This window comes from Cyprinodon variegatus, unplaced genomic scaffold, assembly GCF_000732505.1.
Source record: "Cyprinodon variegatus isolate N-32 unplaced genomic scaffold, C_variegatus-1.0 Scaffold26, whole genome shotgun sequence".
Lineage (NCBI taxonomy): Eukaryota > Metazoa > Chordata > Actinopteri > Cyprinodontiformes > Cyprinodontidae > Cyprinodon > Cyprinodon variegatus.
The window spans coordinates 1,927,048-1,951,271 of NW_015150479.1; the positions used below are offsets into that span (position 1 = coordinate 1,927,048).

General features: G+C 36.6%; 1 protein-coding gene across 4 annotated transcripts in view; it reads right to left on the reverse strand.

Annotated features, from left to right (window-relative positions):
* Positions 1-24,224, reverse strand: part of grid2 (glutamate receptor, ionotropic, delta 2) — a 520,299-nt gene that overhangs the window by 246,703 nt on the left and 249,372 nt on the right. For all 4 annotated transcript variants that reach the window (XR_001481865.1, XM_015395277.1, XM_015395286.1 and 1 more), the window contains exon 3: positions 3,973-4,260. Coding sequence is in view for 3 of the 4 variants with exons in the window: in XM_015395277.1 (XP_015250763.1) it covers positions 3,973-4,260 (288 nt within the window). In the remaining variant the exon portion in view is untranslated. The remainder of the gene's footprint in view (positions 1-3,972; positions 4,261-24,224) is intronic.

Genomic DNA, 24,224 nt, shown 5'->3' on the forward strand with positions numbered 1-24,224 from the left:
CATCAAAATGGTATCCTAGGCAACCTGCCCAGCTTTCAGAACATTTCAACCAAGGGGTTAACTCCTTTGGCAAATTTGATAAAACACCAAGATAATTTCATTGAATATCATAAAGTCACTTCAATAACACTTTTTTCCTTAGTTAAATAACACACTGCTGTCATTTTGCATATCTCTGGTCTTGCTGCGATTTTAAAATATTCATTACTGTAAAACTGTCCATAGCTGTATATTGGTTATTTATTCTCCAGTTTTTTTTTATATTGTTGAAACAATTTACAGTGTAGTTTAGTGTTTTATTGTTTATCTTTTAACTCTTCACTATCATGTTATTTATTTTTGTAAGGTCCATATTTGTGTAGCCATTTTGTTTCTATAATCTTTTTGCTGCTCTAAACACCAGAATGTCCCCATTGTGGGACAATAAAGGATTTTCTATTCTATTCTATTCTATTCTATTCTATTCTATTCTATTCTATTCTATTCTATTTTTATACCATGTTAATTTAAAGAAGACTTTGAATTTTAAAATATTCCAAGAGGCCATTGTTTCATTTAAACATTTAATTGGCAAGACTTGGATTGCTAATCAAATAATTAGGTGCAGAAAATAACTTAAAAATGTTGATAATTAAAGAAAAAAGTAACGGCCTGTGCTAGAACATCAAAAGAATAATAATAGCTCACATTTTTAGTAAAGTGGACAACAATATTAAATTATATTCATCAGATATTTTAATATATAATGGTGATTTATGAATATAGACATCTAGGCTTAAATATGTTTGTCATTTTAAAGACAAAAACGTTGCTCATAAAAAAATATAGTCAGTGACAGAAACCGTGAAACACACATAGACTGTATGAACTAAGAAAGGGACTGATATCCCTGTTTGGAGTTATTTTATAAGTATGGTTTGTTTGGCATTTCATCAGATTAGAAAAATAGTTAAAGGGTCTATAATATGCAAAATAAATGTTTTTTTTTGAAAGTTGAAGAGTATCCATGTAAGACGTCTTCCTCTAGGAAGCACCTGCTTTAACTGAACAAGGTAGCAGATTTTCTTTCTGACTAAGAGAAAAGAAAAACAGATTGGTGAAGGAGTCAGGTTCCCGGTTTTCTCCAGCTCATCTCTGAGTCCCTGGTATTTCTCTTGTTTGTCATGCGCCTTTTTCCTGTTGTTGCAATCACTTGATATTGTTATGTCAACCACAATGGCTTTCTGCTGCTTTTTGTCCACCACTACAATGTCCGGTTTGTTTTGCCATTACCATTCCGTCAGTCTGTATCTGGAAGTCCCACAGGATCTTGGCTTGGTCATTTTCTACCATATTTGGAGGTGTTTCCCACTGTAACCGTGGGGTTTCCAGCCCATACTCTGCACAGATGGTCCTGTACACTATTCCAGCCACTTGGTTATGGCATTCTATGTAAGCTTTCCCTGCTAGTATCTTACACCCTGCAGTTATGTGCTGGATTGTCTCAGGGGCCTATTTGCACAGTCTGCACCTGGGGTCGTTTTTTTCGTGTGGTAGATCTGGGCCTTTATTGCGCTGGTGCTTAGGGCCTGCTCCTGTGCAGCCATGATCAGTGCCTCTGTGCTGTCCTTAGGTTCGGCTTTGTCTAGCTATTGGTAGGATTTCCTGATATACGCCACTTCGGTTATGTTTGAGTGGTACATCCCATGTAGGGGCTTATCCTCCCATGACGGAACCTCAAGCACCTCATCTTCTGTTGCCCATTTTCTGAGACATTCACTGAACATGTTGTCTGTTGGAGCCTTGTCCTTGATGAACTTCTGCATCTTAATTGTTTCATCCTGGATAGTGGCTCTAACGCTCACTGGTCCTCAGCCTCCTTCCTTACAGCTAGCGTACAGTCTGAGGGTGCTGGATTTTGGGTGATACCATCCATGTATGGTTAGGAGCTTTTTTGTCCTGTATCTCATCCTTCTAGCAGCTTATTGTTCCTGCAGGTTGTCTGATTACTGGTAGAGCGTAGCTATTTATTGCCCAAGACTTATTGTTCTTTGAGGTTACCATTTGCTTGTGGGATTCCATATATATATATATATATATATATATATATATATATATATATATATATATAAAGTCCTCATAACCATGGACACCACAAAACTAACGGCTCCAAAAATACATATCCTGGGAGTATCAATACACATACTTTTGATTAACTTTGATCAAGTGTGCTAATCAGATTAAATGAGACTAATTTTTTTTAGTCTGCTCAAAATATATATAACATGACCATCAAACGTCACAGAAAATAGATTACATATCCGATTCTGTTGGTGATGTTTATGAGTTTTTTTATTTAGCTGCTAGGTGTTAAAAGTGTGTGTTATGCATGTATTTTCATTAATTCTGTTTTTTGTCACATGAATTTGTCACATTTACCTGAAGGTTCAAGTAAATTAGACACTTTTAATTTGTCTCCACTGTAAATTCATGTTAAAACTAAAGATAGTCTTGCTTACTTAACATATGCTAAATCCTGGAGGTTGACAGAATTACACGCCTTCTAGTGTCTTTCCCTGTTATTCAACCTCCTCATATTTTTGAAAAGCAAATTCCATAATTTTCAAAACGATGGCATTGTTCGGTGATAAGACAGCACGTGTGTTCTCAGTGAAAGCAAGATGGCAAAAGCTCGCTATGTTAAAGCAATGATGGTAACAATAATTGAAATAATCAAACAATCAAATTCCATGGTATTGTAAAACTTCTCACACCGACATTTCATACTTATCATGAGCAAACACAACATCCAATTTAGAGTGATGTTTGTTTCATTGTTTCATTCACATACAATGAGATTGTGCTATTATCACTATTGTTTTTACACACACACAAAGTCTTGAACCAGCCTTGATACAATTTTTTAAGGCCCGACAAAATGAGATCGTGACCAAGGCTTAAAGAGCCAAGCTCGAAATGGATACTGGAATGTTAACCTCCTCCCAGTATCGTACATGTATTGTTCATAAGCATATGATCTGTATATTCAATAAAGCACTTAGAGAAATGTTTGTACCTGCTTTTCTGGTAATTCTATATTTCTATTTGCACTGGGTTTGTAGTTTTGTTTTTTTCATCCTACAAAGTTTGGACATGCTTTCACAAAACAACCTCTCTTAAAGCCCCTAAATCTAAGGTAAGCCACTTTACTAATGGAATACTAAAATAGGTAAATATAACAGATGACATTACAGATGCACTGATATTTAAATAGCCTTTCATTTACCATGAAAGTCTCCTGTTTAACTGTCTTTGTTCTAGGTGTAATCTTGAAGTCTGATATTGGAAGGTCTAAGGTCAGAAAGGACATAATTTGCCGGATAGATATAAATGATTTGTTGACACACATACTGTATGGTCTTTGGACAGGCGTCACACACAGAATACAGAATTATATTTTGTAATCTGAAGTTTTTGACTAGTACTGGGGCAAGATAATAAATGGTACATAGGCTGTTTGTAGCCTAATGTTAGAGCTAATGGGCTGGAAAGAGATGGTGACCCAGAGGGAGAAGGAGGGTGAATGACAAATCATACACACAAGCAGGGAATTGGCATGACACTGAAATAGAAAAGTATGGCACTTTTCTCTATGACTAAATGTGTTCATATGACAGTATCAACCTTTGTCTGAGTTAATGCTTGGAAAAGAGAGAGAGAGTAGATCAGGAAAAAGGTTTTTAGACTTCACTGTATGGCTGATAATGTATTTATCAGAAACCTTCACTTTAGGGAAGTTGCTGATACCAATGAACTACTGTAAATAAAATAGAAAATCCCACAAAAGCATCTTGATAAATTAGACCCATTTTGTTATGCTCTGGTTATAATTGGTCTTGCACTGTCTCCCCTTTTGATAGGGGGCAGGAGGATAGCACAGGAAAGAAAAAACAAACAAACAAACAAACAAGCAGACATAACTTATTGACTTACCAAAATCAGAATCATAGAAGAGGACAAACTTCTGCCAGCTGTATTCAGACACCACCTGCATGATGACCTCATTGAGGAACACAGGTGGGCGTACCATGAGAGTGTAGTCGTCAGCTCCAGGTATTCGACTGGTAGGTGGGCAGGTTGAGCGAGGTGTACCCACTGGGGAGCGCTGGATATAGAGATGCGGTATGTGCATGGCATCAGCCAGTGTTTGAAGGCTACCAGCTGACATGCAGCCAATAGAGCTGACCAGAGCCAGGATACCACGGTTCATCAACTCGCAAGCTTGAGAAAAAAAAAATGGAGAGAGAAGACGATAGAAAATCTGATTATTTAATATTCATCTGCAAAACTATACAAAATAAAAATGGAGCACGTCATCCTCAATCTGCAGATTTACTAGTGAGCTATAAAATTTCTAAAAGTAGAAAGGGAAGCAGAACTTTTAGTTATCCGATTGTCCTATGCAGCCAACTATCAGTTTTTGTTTGCGAGGCAGATAACCTGTTTACTTGTAAGACTAGGCTTAAAAGTTTTCTTTTTGATAAAGCATAGAGTTAGAGTGGCTCAGGTTATCCTGAGCTATCTCTATAACTAGGCTGTTATAGGAACCACTTTTCTCTTTCATTTCTTTCTCTTTCATTTAATTTCTATTCTCCAATTCTGCAGTATTTGTTAGTTCAACCACTAGCTTTATGTTTACTCTTTTTTTTTCCGGTGATTAGTCTTGTTTCTCTTGTAGATAAGCTTCAGCTATCATGCCAAATAACTGTCTTATTATAATATACTTTAATATACTGTATGGATATATACCCACATATACCCTAGACCCGGGAGAGTTAAGTAAATTATTTAATTAAGATTCTGAATAGAGATATTATTTCTGTAAAGGAAATCTTGCACAATATGGCAACCAAATGTATTGGATGGTATGTGGGAAATGCCTCAATACTACTCATGGAATAAAATATAAATAATAAAAAAAATCAATTCATATTGGATCATTCACTGAATCAAATTTCAATCCAGGGCTTCTATACAGTTTCAGAATGGCACTGTAAACAGAAGCAACTTTTTTTAAAGGCCTTCATTTAAGTTATTATTGATAGTATGCAGACAAGATTCAAGATCAGAGAGAGCCAGAAGACATGAGGCAAAGCTTGCCAGGTAGAGACTCAAACCAATAACAGGCACATTGAGGATCAAAACCTCCATAAATGAGTCGTGCACTGAACACCTGCTCAACCGCCACGCTAAACCGAAGCAGTTTTTTAAGTTGCTTCTGAATGTTAAACCTGTATTTATATTACTTGCAAAGGGTTTATGTTCATAAGCGTAGCTGTTGACTTTTTCATAAAAAATTCAACAAATATCTTGGGATGTTTAAAAGTTGTAGTGGGTTTAGCTATCCCCTCACAAAGTGTTACTGAAACCTGGAAATGTGGAAAGAATGTCTGTATGTATGAACACAATATCATCCCTCTTTTTTTAATACCAGACCCATTTCCCTAGGCATGGCTGTAGATGATTAATGAGTAAGGGCTTATTGTGTTTCTATTTAACCAGCCATTATTGACGTTTGTATTGTTAGGAATTAATTTAAGTGTAACAATATATGATTACAAATCACCGACTCACAGAATACTTGTTAGTCACAGCAATCATGCTAAAAATCAATAAGTTTAGGATTCATTATCTTTCCAAGAGTAACTTAATAATTAAACACATGCCTTTGGAGATCTAGTGGAGGAAATTGCCCTTGTTGATTTACATAAATTGTGAGTTTCTCTTCTGTGTGTGAGCGTGAATTCCTCTATATGTCAGAAGTGGTTATGCCAGAGGGCTTCTATGAAAGACTTGATCCAGCCTTTACTTATACATTACAGCAGTTGTGCTAACTAATGCTTTAGCTGCATTGCCTAGTCTAGCTATAGAGAATTAGCTTAGCTTTATCAAGACTTTGGCTAATAGAAGGCTTTGCTAATCCGCTATTTATTAGGGCACTTTGGAGAATTAGTGCCCTCATCCCCTCTACATCATACACTCTTTAGTCTTTGGGGGGCTTCTAAGCCCTCAGCTCATTAATACTCCTTGCTAATGACTTAAAGGACCCGTAGTGTTCAGACAGGCCAATGTTATATCACTCTGATGTAGGCAACAGTTTAATGAAAGGAAAATAAAATGGAGAAAAAGTAGTAAGAGCAGTTCTTGCAGCCATATGAGAATGTAATGAGTTTTACATTTTCAAGAGAAATGTACTCGTGCCATGAGATTTAGTAAAATGCAAACATTTTATTAAACATATAAAAGTCAACAGTGGTACTCTCTTGATAGCTTTTTGCAAGATACCATACACATCATACACACACACCCACACACAAAAAAAGGGACAATTGTGAACAGTGATTGTACTTTGAGCACAAAAGCAAGTTATGACTTTTAGGTAGATATTTGTGTAGGTGTGAATTCAATGAGAACATGTAGTGATTTAGAATAATTCACTATCATCTAACTACTACAACCCACTCAGCTATCATCAAATAACAAAATCCACACTATAAAACCCCCACAGACACCGTAAGTAAAAATGGATTCTCTGCTTTGGTAGGATAACTCACTGTAAGGGAGCCTACACTCATCAAGCAGGGGAGTTTATTTAAAGAACGTAAATGCAAGTCATTCAGATTAACATGTACACATCAGTGAGCTACTGTACACTATCGACCCTAAGGTCGACAGTGTACATCAGCATCGAAATAGTTTGCACTGGACCTTTTTATTTTTTTAAAGGTTATTTCTATCATTTAATTTCTTTTATGACATGTTCCACATCAAGGAAATACATTGCAAAATCAGATGCCACATTTGTCAGCATTTTTGAAGACATGTACAGAAGCAGAAACCAGTACATGATGCCCTTATAACACTTTGATGTATGTTTGGTATGTCAGCATGTATTCTACATGTGTCTTCTTCAACAGAGCATGTTATAGGGACCCTTCTCCTGCTTGTCATCATGTCAAAATAAATGGACTGCAAGCACTTTACTTGCAGTCAGGTGTGGCTGACTTCTTTTAACACTTTTATCCAGGCAGTTCTCCTCCCTCTACACACTGACACCCACCATACACTCTTAATCATGCTGAGATACTGTCCTACAGTTTCTCTGGCCTGGGGACCTACCATGGAAATCACAGAAAGGAGCAAGACCGGAAGTATATAAATACCTGAGGAAACCAATTAAAGAGCATATTTCTAAGGCAATAGAACATCTTGGAAGTTTAATACACAGAAATTTTGAAAACATTTAACGCTTTTTACTGAAAGATACTGGTCTCTGGATTGACTCCCTACATTAATATTGTAAACCAATTCAAGAACCTGAAATATACCAGGGGTTTTATTTACATTCTGTAGGATCCACACTAAAAGTGTGCGTACAACAATGATACGGATTGAGCATTAAAAAAAAAGTTCTTTTAAAAGTGTGTGCAAACACAAAGTGTTTTTTCCTTGTAGATCACAGCTGTACCTAAAGCACTGCAGAACTCATGTTCAGCCTCCTACGTTCCAACAGTCCTCCATAAAAGTTCCATAAGCACCCCGTGAACATCAATGTGTAATTGAGCCTGCTGATCAATGTTATTTCATGGTTACTAATGGAAACCGCAGGTAGGAGAGCGAAAAAGTGCAGTTATACTGAGGCAAAAAAATATGTGTTTGTCAGAGAGGTGGAAAATATGTTTAGCATCCACAGTAGTGAAATGATGATTAAAAGCAAGTATCATGAATGGCAAAAAATTCAAAGTCTAATTTGGACTGACCACATAAACAATGGCATCCAAAACAGCTGGATGGTATTGTGCTCAGCTCTCATTGTGTTATCTCAGAAGTATGGAAAAATTAACAGGATTATTTTCCTTATAAAAATGGCTTCAGACAGTTATTTAATGAATTATTGATTATGTCCAATACCTGTGGGGCAACTTGTGGTGCTTGCCAAGAAACTGTGAGTTTTCACATCTGTAATTATTTTTTGAAAAAGAAAGCCAAAAACTCTCAAAAATCCCTCGGTGTTAAATAAGAATTAAAATCAGAAGCGCTTCGGCTATATCCCCTTATCATCGGACTACCTTGGATGAAGCCAAGGTAGTGGATGCTCATTTTAAATATATAATTTATACATACCTATATTTCTGGAATAAATCTTACCACTGAGTGCTCGCTATCCATATTTGGTTGCGCTTCGGTAGATCTGCACTCTTCCTCGTTTTTTTGTTGTTGTTGTATGAGCACTGACCTCCTTTTGCTTAACAAGTGAGAATTTGGCTTGGCGTGGGTCAGAGCTGCACCATATTTTGTGACAGTGATGCCAGATCCTCTCCAGCTTTTGCCACTACCACTACCAGTACCATCGGCTGCTGAAGGAGCTGTTCTGCTGCCGCACGGGATGGTCTACACCAGGGGTTGGCAACACAAACTGCTCAAAGAGCCATATTGGACCAAAAAACAAATCTGTCTGGAGCCGCAAAAATGTAAAAGTCTTACAGTATATAAGCCTTGTATGGCAACACGGGCTTTAAGCGTATTAGCCAACTATAAAAAAGGATGAGGTGGGTTTAAATACATATAAAGCATTCATGATTAAATGTTTATGCTGGAGCAAATGTCACATAGCATGAGGTGAGGGAGGAGCAGTGAACGCTCTCAACACGTGGAAATCACTGCACGCTGCTTCACAGCACGGTTTAGGTTTTGTTGCATTGATGACATCATAGAAACATGATAAAGGAAACTTTCTATGGTGGATGTGTTTCTGTTGGGAGGAGCTGACTAAGTCATGAGGAGTCAAGCAGGAACTGACATCCATCAGAGCAGTGCTCTCTGACAATATTTGTCTTTGTGATCTGAATTTCTGACATCAAGCTTCTCAGGTTTTGTGACATAATATTACTCAAGTTGATCTTATGTTAAACATGCATTTCTGGACACTTCTGCAAGGCCCACACCCCATCTGGGCCAAGAATTTAACAATTTGTGTTCAAAGGGCCTGATATTATCATCATCCAGATCCTGAATTGTTCTTTGCAGTTGTTGTGTGCAATCCTGAAGTTTAAGACAAAACAATTGTGCACAATGTCCATTCGCACTGAGATGCAAATAATATTACAGTAAATAATTTGGAATGTTAGGATTATCAGTTGTTGCTCAGGCATAATGACAACATGGACAACCCAATTTCACATTCTATAATGATCAATCCACTGTGTTGCATGCAGATCACTTTATAGCTATAAACAGCCACTGCTGCTATTAAGCGCCTCCTTGGTGCACCCAGCAAGATACATAACCAGGGTTCTACAGCTGACTTTTTACGTAAATGTTTAAAATATGGGCTTTTCCTCTTCCTCTTTTTAAGATGTTTTGCCACAAGTGGTCTTTCGTTGATGGTTCCGATAAAGAAAATGGGTGAAGATTGAAGGGTGACTGACATGTAGCAAAAGTTGCTATTTAAACCTTGAAAATCTGGATGAGGACTGACTGGTTGTGTGCTCTACAACTGTGGCCCTCTCAAATTCTCAAAATTTAAAATCATTTTATATGTAATAAGGAGCTGCCTTTGTTTTTAATGCAACAAGGCAGGCCACAGCTTAATCACTGAAAAGACTTTTAGATGTCGAGAAAAAGGTAGAAAAAATTGAAATATTTGGACAAGGGTATCACAACAGTAATCATTTTTTTGTTTTATACTAATTTGATACAACTTGTTGAGGGTTTCATAGCCTACAGACTATGGAAACTTAATATCCATGATATAATGCTATTCTAGTGGTTAATACTTAATATATACTAGGATATGCAATAAATATTATTATTAACTATATTTCAAGAGGCATTTTTTTAAAACTAAATTAGGAAAATTTTGAAATTTGCAAAGAAGCAATATGAGTTAAAAGTTGTCAATAGCCTTCCATAGTCAAGACTATATATTCTTACTTTATGTCCAGGATTCTATCTTCAAGACTCACACTGTTGTTGTGAGGATGACCTACTTGTTTTTGGGGATTGTTTCATGCTTGCTCTAAATCAACAATTTCAATCTGCTGCTGTGCACTGTGACATACAAAAGCTAAGCATTGAACAGCAGCATTAGATGCTCACTCATAGTCTCGGGAGGCTAAAAATAAGCCTTGTTCTAGAAATGCCTTACAGGGTGTCTGTGTGGATTTTTTGAGTGCTGCTTGCCAGTATATAGCCCTTGAAGGAACTCACTCCTGAATCATTGTGCTGAGGGGGATAAAACTATTTAAAAGTAGCATGGCCTTTTCAACTTTATTTTTATGATTATTATAGTAATCGCTCTTTGACAACAGGCTAATCTGACTAATTTAAAGTACAAGATTGTGTTTTAGATAAATCTCTTCCTACTCCTCATCTCCGCTTGACTCTACACCTCCTACAGTTTGTTAATTAACAATTAATTCATCATGCTTTGAACCACTGATATTGCCGCATTGAACATAATCTTTTGCCCCTACTCTTTTTATTCAGAGATAAACACACAGCACTGTTTTGTGTGTACATTTTTTCCCCTTCTACCCCATTTACCTCAACATGAGACACTGCTTTATGGTTGGCTACCTGTTAGTTATATTTTTTCATACACAAAATAGATCTACTTTAGATTATCCTTCTCTCTATTAGGCTTCTCCTTTTCCATCCTTTGTAATCTCTCTTTCTTTCACCTTTGGCCCTCCATCCAGCATAAAGTTGTTCCTTTACTGTATTTAAATTGGTGCATTTAAAGTAGATCAGTTCATTTTTTTCCTTATTAATCTATGCCTTCATTCATCTATCCATCAACTCAATTATGTGTTAAATCCAATTAAATCATATCTTGTGCAGCTTTTCTCTACAATTAAAGCACCCAGAACCCCGAGCCCCCAAGGTTGCTGCCTCTCCGCTTCTTAAAATTCTGCTTCTCTCTCCAGATAACTGCTAGCCATAAACCTTTTCCCATTTTTTTTCTCCTTATGCTCTGTGCTCTCTCTAAGTAGAAATCAGGAAGTGAATAGAGGAAAAAAAAAGCAGTTTTTTTTCTTTCTTGTCTGATTAATTTTGCGGTTTTAATATCTGCTTTTGAATTTATGTTTACTTAAAATGTTTCAGACGAGAAACGTGTGAAAAATGTGTTATCATTAGAATTTTTTCATTCTCTATGTTTTTGTGTTGATCTTCAGAGCATTATGTTATCCACCACCTCACCCTTTAAATTTTTCTTGTCAGTTCATCCTGTGTGCCGGTTTTGCTATTTTTATTCTTTATTTAAAAAAAAAGATATTTTCATGTGTTGCAAATGTTTTATTGAATATCAAGAAAGTAATTTTGAGAAAAAGGAAAAAATAAGAAGTAAGACTTGGACTGAATAAAACTTATGGTAACTTACAGTTCATCTTTCTCCTTTCTTGTTTCCTTTGGCAATTTTTTTTATCCTTCTTCAATCCATTCAAAGAGTACTGACATCTTATATATCACTGTGTCCCAACTCAATCCATTTTGAAGTCAAGGAGATGAACGTGTCCCCTGAGAGAATACAAAGCTTTACTGTTTACGGCTCTGGCTCTGAGGCTTTTATTGCTATTGCTTTGTAGGGTCAAAGTTTCACACTGTCTGTTTTTCCTGTCTTCTTTACACTTGCACTTATATTTTTAGTTTAATTTGGGGCATTTTAGTGAATCTTTAATGTAAGATCTTAAAATATCAAGAAAACCTGCTATTTTAGATGAAAATGTGGTCTTTAACCTTTATTGCCTTTTCTATAAACTCTCAGTCAAAGATGAAAAGAGGAAAACTGTTTATAAAGGCAAGCTTGGTGACAAACAATTTTTGTTTAAAACACAATTAAGCTCAGTAAAAGACAATGAAGTACTGTAATTAAAAAATAAAATATTTTTTGCGATTTATTATTAACTATCCAGTCCTTGCTGTGAAAAAAATAAAGCTCTATTTATATTAATTAACTCTTCACCCCACCTTTAAAGGACCTGGAAACTATGCCTCCTATACAGTACAGCAGCATTGCTTATAAAAGCACATTAGTCATTTTGTATAGACCAAAGTCAAGGCCATGAAAGTAAAAGCTATAGTTGTGCTACCATCTAGTTCATGACATTGCAGTATGAAGACAGTAGCAGCTCTATAGAATCTGTCACAACCAGGACCCACTGGGACATAAAACTCTCAGTTAAGTTTGACGCACATGAGTTCCTTTCTAAAATGAGACCAGCAGAGAAAATGCTTACAGCTTTTATACTCTGTGTGACTTTTCCCCTTGAAACTAATATTCTGGCCGACTCTAGGGCGGTGTGTACAGCTCAGACCACAAGCTTACAGCACAACACTACATGTAAAACTAAAAAAACAACATTTTCAAAGACTTCATATCCTCCAGTGGTGAAAATAATTTGTTTCTAAGAGTTTTTTTTTTAATAATGTGTTATTTATGTTTCTTGACCATGGGACAAATTGCAAGATGTCTCTTGATGTTGATAATTATATACCCTGGCCAGTAAGAGTTTTTGCTTGTCTACCATCATTTTCTGTGCTGAGCTGTTTGCATAGTTGCACATTTTTTTCTAGGGTTGTGGTGCAAATACTACAACAAAGGGTGTGGGGACTAAAATGGTATAATTTGGTTGCATGGACCTCAGTAGTTTAGGCTTGAGGTGTCCATAAGATTCACGTAACCAAATTTAAAGCCATTTTAAATGTACAAAACAAAATATAACGTTACATCTTTGTAAATAGCACACTAAATGTGACAGAAGCCAAGCATGTTGCCTGTTTCAACTGTAAAAATATCAAAAATTTAATTGAATGAGCTGAATGATACTGTGAACTATTAATTTAAATGAACTAATCGTAGTGACTGAGCCCATTTAAAAGTAACTAACAAGTTACCATTCCTATCATTATTTAAAATTACTTTAGAGTTGTTTGACTCTTTGCAATCATAGCTATACAGTAGATAGATGAGATATTCTGTAGTTGGAATAGTTTGCTACAATTAGCTCATGTAGGCTCTATGTTTTTAATTGGAAAAAGAGGAACTGAGCTCCTGAATATGCATAATCAATGCAATGAGTGAGTAGTTGTATTCTCACACAAACTCCAACAAGATTTTGCACTGACTGAGATACTGAACCCCTCCAGCTGCCCATGACTGTTTGTATCAAATTCCACATCTTGGCACCGACACACAAGTCCGTAAAGGGATTTGTTGCCCCTTCTCTCCCGGCACATATCCAGCGAAACATGCCAGCAAGTCTCTAGAGTTCCATCACTGCAAACCCCCTAGCTCTCTCAATTCATGCAAAAGTGGTCAATAAAGAAAACTGCATCAACTCTTTCCTTTCATCACTCCCTAATGACACACTGACCTTTCACTTTTAGCAAAAATAAGCATCCAGTCACAGCGACCTTCATTACAAGGTGACAACAGTTTCCAGAAGGATTCTGAATGACGTCTGTTCATTTGATTAATTTGTGTCCTGGGGTGCTTTGCACCATGTGGTTCCCAGCCTGTATTGGACTAAAAAGAAACCAGACAATATCAGACATTGTGCCCACCAGAAAATCAAAACATCCACTTCCACAGAATCTTAACACAAAATGTTCATGTTGAGGTTTCTCTATAAAAATATTCATCACAAATACATCAATTTTTTACAGAAAAAAACATGTTTGTAAACACTACAAAAAATCTCAAACTAATCATAATACTACTAATAATAATAATGCAATTGCTACAAAGCAAAGGTTGAAACAAATAAGAGGATACAGTTTCAAATAAGAACATTTTCAATGAAACACAAGCAATGGAACAACAATAATACAATCTCTGATTACTGAAAATGAAACATAAAAATCATTAATTGTAGGCTGTATAAATAAAAATGTTTTTATAATATTCAACAGATTGGGGAGCTGGCAGGGCATTTCTCGTCCCCGGAACAACAGCCTAAAGGCACTCTCCCATTGTCCTCAGCTTTGTTCTGGGGATACTGCGGCGAGGTTTCGGCTGCTTCTAAGTGGCTAGAGGTGTTTTTTTTTAAAGAAATGCTGGTGCGGTCCCATTAATAGATTGAATTGTGAGGAGACAGATCTTGTATTCAAATCTCAAAGTAACTGGGAGCCAATGAAGGGAGTGGAGGATAGGGTTGATATGGCCATACTTACAGTAAAGACTAAAAGTTTGGACACACAAAACTATGAAGTAATTAACTTCAAAATCCTAAATATGCTAAACAAACTAAGGCATTAGTGTTTGCAATATTTGTTTGTAATTTCTTAAATTATATTTGCATATATGCTTTTACAGATTGTAAAGGATGTACTTCAGTGCAGTAGAGTACACAACCAAGAAGGGACCTGTAACTAAACTGACCTGTGCATATTCCCCCTCTCTTATTTCAGGATCACCAGAACTTCACCCAGCGGTTTTAATTCAATAATCCACATAATTGATACAGGGAGCCTGTGAAAGAACGTCAGTACCATAATCATGTGCTATACTCTCTTATTTTTTGTCAAGAAACAGGTAACAGGTTTTCTGTGCCAGCTTTCGTGGCGGTCTGATTGATTTTATTTTAGGGAAACCCGCCAAGACAGTCAAAACAGTGTCATTTAAAATCCACAAACAGGTGTTGGTAGATGAACTTGATGAAAAATTTACATCAACATATTTACATACATAATAGCCCACTCAATATCACACATTTTCTAGTTTTGATTATTTTGCTTAGTTTGTTGGTTGATGGCCTGGATACTGACATTCTTCACAGCCGAACTGGCCTTCGGCAGCACAGGAAAATAACCTATGGAAGATTGCTAAGAGGTTCCAAATAAACCATGGATCTCGGGGCCTGATCTCAAAAAGCTTTGCATGTAATAAAACAAGTGTAAACCTGCAAATCTTATCTTCATTCAAGGTATTAAGCACTTCGTGGACTAACAAGCAGACAATGACCACTTTTTCTGGGACCGTGACTGATATGATGTTATACATTTAACTTTTTTATCTTTTTCTACTTTTTGGTTTCTTTAATCATCATGAGTATTTACTTCATATCCATGTCTTGCTTTTACAGCCCCTCTCAAAATGCCAGTAGCACCTGCAATTTACTCATTTTAATGGGATGGAATTAAGCTAGTTTGCACATCTTATGTTTCGCATGTGCAATCTTTTTAGATCACTTACAGTAGAACACGCCAACTTACTGAACAAGTTTTTCTTGGTGATATCTTGCCCACACAATTTAGCACTCATTATTTGGATTTTTTTAAGATCAGGCATTTAGAGTACAAACGTAATTGTCAAGAGAAAGTTTCCACAGTATTTGTGTACATCATAAGGGTAATCATCCTAGATTTCAACATTGTTATGAAAATCTTGACCAAACAAGAAAAAAGCTAACAACATTCTATTTAATTTACTTAATATCTTTTGAACTATGACTGCTAACTTTTTTATTATGTAGGTATTGTTCACCTGGTTTGATTTTTAAAGGACGTTAATAAAAAGTGGTAATTTCTCTTAACCACCATTGAGAAAATTATGTAAAGTATATATGTAAAACACACATTATAAATATATGATATATAAAATCTTTGCCCTTGCTGGCATTTTATCAGAGGCCTTTAGACATCTACAAGCATGTACAAGAAACAGCATGTACTAATTACCAAGAAATGCATCAGTTTGATCCGTAATGTTGTTCCTGTTGTTAGAGAGGCACGATAAATTTCAGACTGACATAGGAGGAGTGAAGGTAAATCTGAGCAGAGATGTTGCAAACAGGTTAAATAATGATGAGAAATGTACAAAATTATACCTACAACTCTGGTGTACATGTGTTTGTCTCCAAACAAATGAGCATGGCTGAAGTACACAGGAAGGTTACGATATTTATTTTAATTCTGGAGCCTTAAATGTCAACAGCCATCCAAGCAAACAAGTGAGCCTAAGAGCGTGGGTAGTGTTACACTGAGTAAAAACTGACATTATTACCAGCACAGCTAGTTAATTTGACAGAAGCAAAGAGATTATGCAGAGAGCCCTAATAATGCATAATCAATTAAGTACTCTAATCATAAATCCTAAATTTGATAATACATCAACTGCTAACAGATAGTTGTAAATCTGAGATCTGTTAAACATATCTATAAGAATACAAATATTCTGTCTGTCTCTGTGTGTCTATTTATCTATTTATTTATCCATTTCAATAAAAAAAACAAAAAAATATTGATTTTAAGGGGAAATTAAATGCTTTAGATCTGGAAAATCCTTTTTTTTCTGAAGATATCAGCTGTCAGCTTCATTTTATGAAAAATTATTCTTTGTGAAATCATCTCCAGAGTTTTCAGAGGAGTTCCCATGACTAATTTATAAGCTTGCTGAGCTTCTTTAAAGTTCAAATAGAAAACAAATACTTACAGTTTCTTATTTGACAGTATGTACAAAATTAAATACATCACAAGTGAAAAAAATGTCCAACATTTTGTTGCTTATAGCATAAAATAATTCATAAAATAATTCATTAAGGTAGCAGACGACCCTCATTTGACCAACTAGGATGCCAGTTTAGTCAGGAAGTAGTCATTATACATAGCGAGTCAATATTTATTGACCTTTGTGATTGAGTTTTTATCCTTTAATGAGGACGAATACGAAGCAGTCAGAGTCTTAGTGGTTTTATTAACGCTGTTAGTTTAATCTCCGCTCCTAAATGTTCTTTGATCTTATGCAGAGTAGGTGGAAGTTTATTAACTTTCAGAAAATTTTCCAGATGCTGCTGTTTTATTTAGTTTAAACCAGAGCCTAACCATTTGTTTGAAGAAGGGATCCTATGATTCGGATTGGTTCTATGGTGGCTGGGTTCGGTTCGGTTGGCAGCGTGCTGCTGCAGCTGGGTGTGAAGGCTGGCAGTCAGTGTTGGAGCCCTCTTTGCGGTGCTGGCAGTTATGTATAGCAGGGTTTGCTCCACTGTTGATCCTGAATGGGGAAAGCAGTCCCTCTGTAATCTGATCGAAGCAAGCAGTCCAAGCACTGGGTCCTTTCTGCTGTCCGGGTGGGAAACATTGCCCTTTGGATGTGATTTTTACCCGGTTCGCTCATGGCTCCAGGTCAGTGGGGTTCGAGCTGTGGGCCTCCGCCTGCGGTAACTGACCGTTATCCAATGCTGTTCTTGTTGTTCTGGAGCACAGACCATAATGACATGGAAATCCGTCTGGAGCTGCACCTATACTAAACTGTGCAACTAGCTAGGGTTTGTTGATTTATGAAATAAAATATTTATTAAAAAAGACCATACTTTGAATCATTTTTATTGCCATGAGGCACTTTATTAAAGCTATGCAACCAAAAAAACAAGCTGTTGCAACTTTAGTATATCGAATCCAACTGCTGTTGCAAGAGCAGAATTGATGATAAAATAATCTGCTGTGAAGTGATCCAAAGACCATTTGCCGTATTGGCTTGGACACCACAGATCTATCTGGTTTACGGATAAAAATTTTATGGAAAAACTGGGTCCTTTGGATAATCAAACATTCATTTTCCCGTTCCAAAGCCATTCCTACAATTGGCAGCAGTACAATAGACCATTGTAATGACGTTTTAACAATCCTTTCAGAGTGCTTAACAATACGTGAAGTAGTGTTTCTATGTATACACCCCCAGAGGATGTTTGACCACACTGACATCACAGCTGTGTTTTGTCACGTGACTGCTCTAGATGCGCTCGGCATTCTGTAAAATTCTCTCGATTTTTATTACTTTGAGCATTTTTAGCGTGTTTTAAAAAAAAAAAAAGAATAATTTGCTCTGATGCTGTTAGCCCAGTAGATGATGGTAAGAGAGATTGCACTCTGCACTACAGTCTTATATTCTCAATGGATCATCTTGCATTGACCTAAGCCCCCTTATGAAGTATAGTCTGCGCTGTTTTTTCTTGGCTTCACAGTTGTGTCTCCTATCCAGTTTGTCCAGCTATTTATACCCCTCCACCACTTTCACTTTCCTCCCATGATGGCAATAGTGTCCAAGTTGTTTCTGTTTTTTTTTTTTCTGAAATCTGCTGCCAACTCCCTTGTTTTGTTCCCACTCAAGATCAGATTACTGTTTCCATGCAAAGGGGTCTATCAACTTCCGGTGCTCAGCTTTTTTCATCTTTGCAGATGACAAGATTGTCTTGTACTGGAAGTCAGAGGTTCATAAAGTAAAAGAGTACCATCCAATGTGGTGCTCCTGTACTACGGCATATGATTAGACCCTTAGGTCTCACAAACTGTGGTCTTTTTGTAGTCTTGAGTCCATGTGATTGTTGAGGCCTCCGCATCAGTAATTTGGAGTTTCTGACATAGTAAGTCAAGCTGAATCATGTTAACTGCACTGGATAAATTAAGAGAATGATCCTCTCAGTACTTTCTGCCTTGTTTAAATAACAGTGGGTTTGGTCAAGCAGGCGTAGGATGGCATCTTCATCTCCACAGTGATAAACAAACTGCAGGGATATAACTGTTTATGTCCTTGCTTACACCAACCAACAGGATTCTCTTTAGGACCTTTATGATGTGTGATGTCGGGGCAACTGGTCTACTGTCATTGAGTACTTTTGGCTGAGTTTTGGTAGCTGAACATGGCAGGAGGTCTTCCAAATCACTGCGATTGTAGGTCAAGCCAACATTGAAGATGTGCTGTAGAATCTCACAGAGCTTAGTTCCTGGTTTGTCCGAATTATTTTGATAAGCTGAGAGAAGTAGAAAACAGTTATTTAGTTTATCCCCTTACTTATAATAATTTTATAATTCAGTCTCAGTGTGTAAGTTTACAGTTAATTACTATATAGAAGTAAACTGTAAATTATATACAGCATATTTATGCCCATTAAGATAAAAGTGTTTCTTTCTGCCATATTCGGAATTGTGGACAGACACAATGATGAAAAAGGTTATCTTGAGTTATAAATGTACTCAACGTGTCTATTATGCAACGAGAGAGGGGGAAAGAGGGCTTTAAAATTTGTGTAGATAGCCAAAGGCCACATTCACCTTTCATTTAACAGAAGAGCCAGATGGAAGGAGAGAAAGGTAGGGGAAAGAATAAAAACTGACAGACATGTGTACATGTGAGCTGAAAAAGTGGAAGAAATAAGTTTGTTTTGGGGGTATTAACGTAGTGCAGCATATGTTAAATTAAAGTGTAAGGGAAGATATGGAGAAAGAAAGATGTAAAGAGACAGAGGACGAGTGAATAAAACACAAAGATGGTAAAAGAGACAGCTGGGAGGGAAATAAGATTGCTGGCTGAGGGAATGCGGAAAGATTCAAATGAGCTGCAGAGAGAGATGTTAATCTCACCTTTGATGCATTTCTGTAACATTTGGACACTGTTGTAATTCCGTCAGTATGAAAGTGTGTAAATAAAGTATGCAAAAGTGAACCCGCAAAACAGAAATATTATATGTATATATGAAAATTCATATTTGTTCCTCTATACCCCTATATGTGTTGTACAGAATCGTCAAAGTGAACTGACCTGACCATGCCTATCAAATGTTTACATCCCTTTGGTGTTTGTCAGGATTCCAGTTTGGGAATTTGCAAATTGCCAGTTGGGTTGTTTGAAAACACAACAAAAATAAAGAAAAAAAAATCAAACATTTTCACTTCTTTTTTTTCTTTTTTTTTACAAATTCTGGTCTCTATTCAGCCACAGGTCTTCTCGCTCGGAGGGGAAAGCTTGAATACAAATCCCCTGCATCGGTAGACACCCTAAGTTAAAGTGTGATATAGGTTTGATTTTAATAATTTGTTTTCAAAGACTTTAAATGTTCCGGCATTTCAGTATCTTACTGTATCCCAGTCAAGATGCATATGTTGGATAATCAATTCTGGCTGAAGTCCCCAAAATTAGATGAAAGATCAGAGGATAAAAAGACATTAAGGCAGACTGGCTTTTGAAAAGCCATCCATAGTATACCAGACCTTTCAGTCATTGTCCTAAAAAAAAATGTCAATTTCAATATCCATTTAACCATATAATTTATATATATATTTAATACTTTGAATCTTCCTATTTTGGACCACATATTTGTGTATGCAAACACTGTTTTTCTACTTCTTCTGTTTTTATGAGTGCTCAATGAAGCAACATAATGGATATATAGTTAATATAACATTACACACAGGGCTATTGCTACTGTATGCATTAAGTCAGGGCTAAAGCATAAGCTGCTTTAGAAGTGCACAATACATGTTTCTTATAAAGGCTCATATAATTTTATACATTGATTGACAAATTGGTTTCACCTTTGGTCTCACAGTGACTGAAATCTACAAGACCAATTTCATTTCCTAAGAATTCTAGACTTTATGACAAATTGTATATTCAATTCAGAAATACTTTATTATTCTTAGGGGAATTTAAATATTGCAGTAACTATTTTTTTTTAATCAGTTGTAGATGTTGAAAGCTGTAAAACACATGTTGTACTGCAAATATTCTGGCTGGTCCATGCTAGGGCTTAGGGTTCTTCTAACTTGTTTCCTAAATATCTCATATTGCCCATAATGATTGATTGAAACGTTGGCTCAAATTTCTTGTTCTTTCTCTTCTCATTGGTCCTGCTCATCCTTTTCAACTCATCTTGTACTTGTGGAAGTAGTTGAAGTATTAGCTTTGGAGATTTTATCTAAGATACAATTCTGAGATACAGTATGCCATGAAATCTAGATATGCCAAGAAATACTTAAACAAATAATTCTACACAGTTTAATTAAATATATTCTGTCACGGCCCTTTCCTCTGACCTGCAGGGGCGGTTCCTCGTAGATGATACTAATTGGAGCCGCTTGGGCTCCCTATATAAGTTGGGCTCCACTAACACTCTCTCTCTCTGCTCCTCCAGGTACTCCCTTTGTTGGTTTGTTCAGCTTGGTTTTGGTTAACATTCAGACACATTCTCACATTCATGTTCACCCACTCATACACTGCACACACTAAACATTCTTACATACTCACATCTCATCCCTGTTTTATTTATTTAAAGTTACTTATAGGTTACAATAAACTATTGATTGGCCTAAACCATTTTGTGTCCCCTCCTTTTTGTCATAGGCACTGAGCCGGCCTGTGACAATTCAATATTTATATTGAATATATTTTTCAATATTCATAGTTCCTAATTGTATCTTTATCTGTGTATTACTCTATACCGCTGTGAATGACAGTTAATCCCCAAAGGAGGGGTCAAGGTACATTTCTCTTTAGTCTGGGAGCATCAGATACAACTGAGCCATTCAAATTGTATGTAGAGTTTCTTTAAAAAAATGTATGTGGACCGGAATTGAAACTTTAGTTCCATCCCTGGTCCGGTTGCTGGCTAGGTCATCAGCAGCATCAAGATATTTTCAGTTGCTGCTGATGATCAGTTCACCTTTGGAGCTAGTAATCACATTTATTAGTTTATTGTCTAGAAATTTCAGCACCAATGCCATCAACCAACAAACTGTAATACAATAATCACTACTAGATTATTAGAGCTGTAAAAATAGTTTGACAGCTTCTAAAGCAGTAGGTGTACCTGCCAAAATTATTATGTAGTTTCATACTGGAACTTGATCTATGATAAAGGAATGGTTCACAAAACCGGGTGGTACAAGTTTCTTTTTACAATGGCCATATTTTCTTAAAATCAAATAAGGGTGTTATGACTGTTTTTGTGACTGAGGCACAGTTGTTCCTCATTAGAAGAGCATGGTTTTCTTGACACGACTCAGTGCATAGCAACAGTGCTTCTGTGTGTATGTCACTAGCTGTAACGGTGAATGGGGGATTTCCTATCCAGTACTATATATTGAAAATGTGAATAGTTGGTATTAGGGCTGCAACTAACGATTATTTTAAAAATCGATGAATCGGCCGATTATTTTTTCGATTAAACGATGAATCGGACAAAAAATATTTTTTATATTAACCTCTTTATTTCAAAATAAACATTTTAGACAGAACAAACAAGCACACAAGTACAGGTTGCTCATTAACTGTACTGGTGCAATATGTAAAATAAGTGTTTGTGTTAAAACTACGCAAACTTACATGAGAAATGTAGCTGTACATCCACAAAATATAGGGTACTTTGTTTCATAAAGCGCAAAAAAAAAAACATCTTTGTTTTTAAAGCCCCTAAGGGGTTCAAACAATAGGTCCCCCCATTTCAACAAATGAGGTTTTTTTAGACTAGAAGAGTTTTGCCTTTTAAGACAGGAAAGTATAGCAGTTAAAGTTGCTACTTGAGAAAAATACTTAACCATATAGATAAAAATAGCCCTGTGATTCAAATTATAAATTGTATTTGGAATAAAAATGAGAGAACTAGGGGTGCTAAAAACCACATCCTCCAAAGACAGATATTTACATGGGAATGTGGCATATAATTAATTGACATATTACTGATCTTGCTGGATTTTATTCTGCTTTACTTCCATAAATTGCAGGATCTTTACTTTATCTTTGCCAGAAGATTTAAACTTTAAAAGCCATGCCTTCATAATTTGCAAGTTAATTTATTTATATAGTAAATATAAACGCTGCTTAAGCTAATTCAAATGAAATTAAAAGTAAAATAAGTAGCCAACCTTATCACTGTCTGTAACCTACTAACACGGTAAGGAAAGCATCAGATGAGCTACCTGAGAAACTAACGTTACGTTTCCCCACTTTAAAACCAAACAAACATGGTGCTTCCGTGCCATGTTAATTTGTTTTGACAAAAGTTGCATGTTACGACTTTTTTCACTGCGTTGAAAGGGACTCCTGCGGGAGAACGGGGGATGCGGGAGGCGCCCCACGGCAGAGTAGGAACGATACATGCTTTCACGTAAGAGTCAACAAAAGCCGCCAGTGACACCATAGAAAGTCGCCAGATTTGTCGCTAGTCGCTTTTTTGAAAAATAGTCGCTGGAGGGGTCTGAAAAGTCGCTGAGTGGCAACACTGCACCTGCGGCGCTGACTCTCTCTGCTTCTTTTTTCTTCCCCCGTTTCAGTCAAGTGGATGTGATGATGGCGGCGGATGATGCATTAATCGAGCGACACAACTAATCGATGATGAAATTCGTTGCCAACGCTTTTAAAAGTCGATTTTTGTCGATTTTATCGATTCGTTGTTGCAGCCCTAGTTGGTATCTAACAGTGTACAACATGATTGGGCTTGTGCACCATTGTCCTCACACCCTTTGTCCCAAAAACCATAATAAAGAAAAATATACATGAGTTGAACTGGAGCCACTCTTTTCTTTACTTTTCAATCTTTTGCCCTGCCTGTGTTTGTCTCCCTGTTTTTTCCTCTGACAGCATGCTTGATAACTTTTATGTTGCTGTAACAAGAATGAATGAGCTTAGAGTAAGGATACACTTAAAACTGTGAACAGAGTGGTGTCTGTTTGCCCATGTTGCCCTCTACAAATTTTTGTTCCACAGCATATTTCAACGTATGGCTTAATACTTATGATCCCATGACATAATCATAATGCTATGATTCTCTACTCATATACAGTGCTGTATGTGATGTGTGTCTCTGAGGTGAGAAAGATGGCAGGCCCCGTGTGAGGACAAGAGGGAAAGGCATGATGTATTTCAAGTTAAAATGTGACAGCAGAGAGGGTTCCAAACAAAGACAAAAGCTCCTTTTGCTGTCACTTTGTTTATCCATGACTGGATGAGCAAGTATATGCAGCCAATAAAGAAGCCTGAAAAAAACAAGTGACATGCTTCGTGTTTTATTGTTCCCCTCCTTTGGGTTTTAATGATAAATATCGATTTTCATTAAAGTAGCTGTCAGCTGTGGCTTTAGTGATTGCAATGTAAATCTGTTATGATCTGTTTGATAGCAGTTTGTTTGGGAAGTCTGTGTGGAGTCTCAAGGTTGTTAGCCTACTCTGTTTTATTCTTCCTCTTTTCTTACAGTCTGGCTGAATGCTAAATAAAGAATATTATAGGAGCAAATCTCTTTCAGTGTCGCATAAAAAACTTACAGTGTCTTAGAGATAGATACATACTTGTACTCATCATTTTACACTTATCCGGGAGTAGAGACTCTGGGAAGAGAGTTCCAGACCTCTCTCGCCAGACACCTCCTTTAGCTCTGCTGCTGGAAACCTTAGGCATTCCCAGGCCAGCTGAGAGA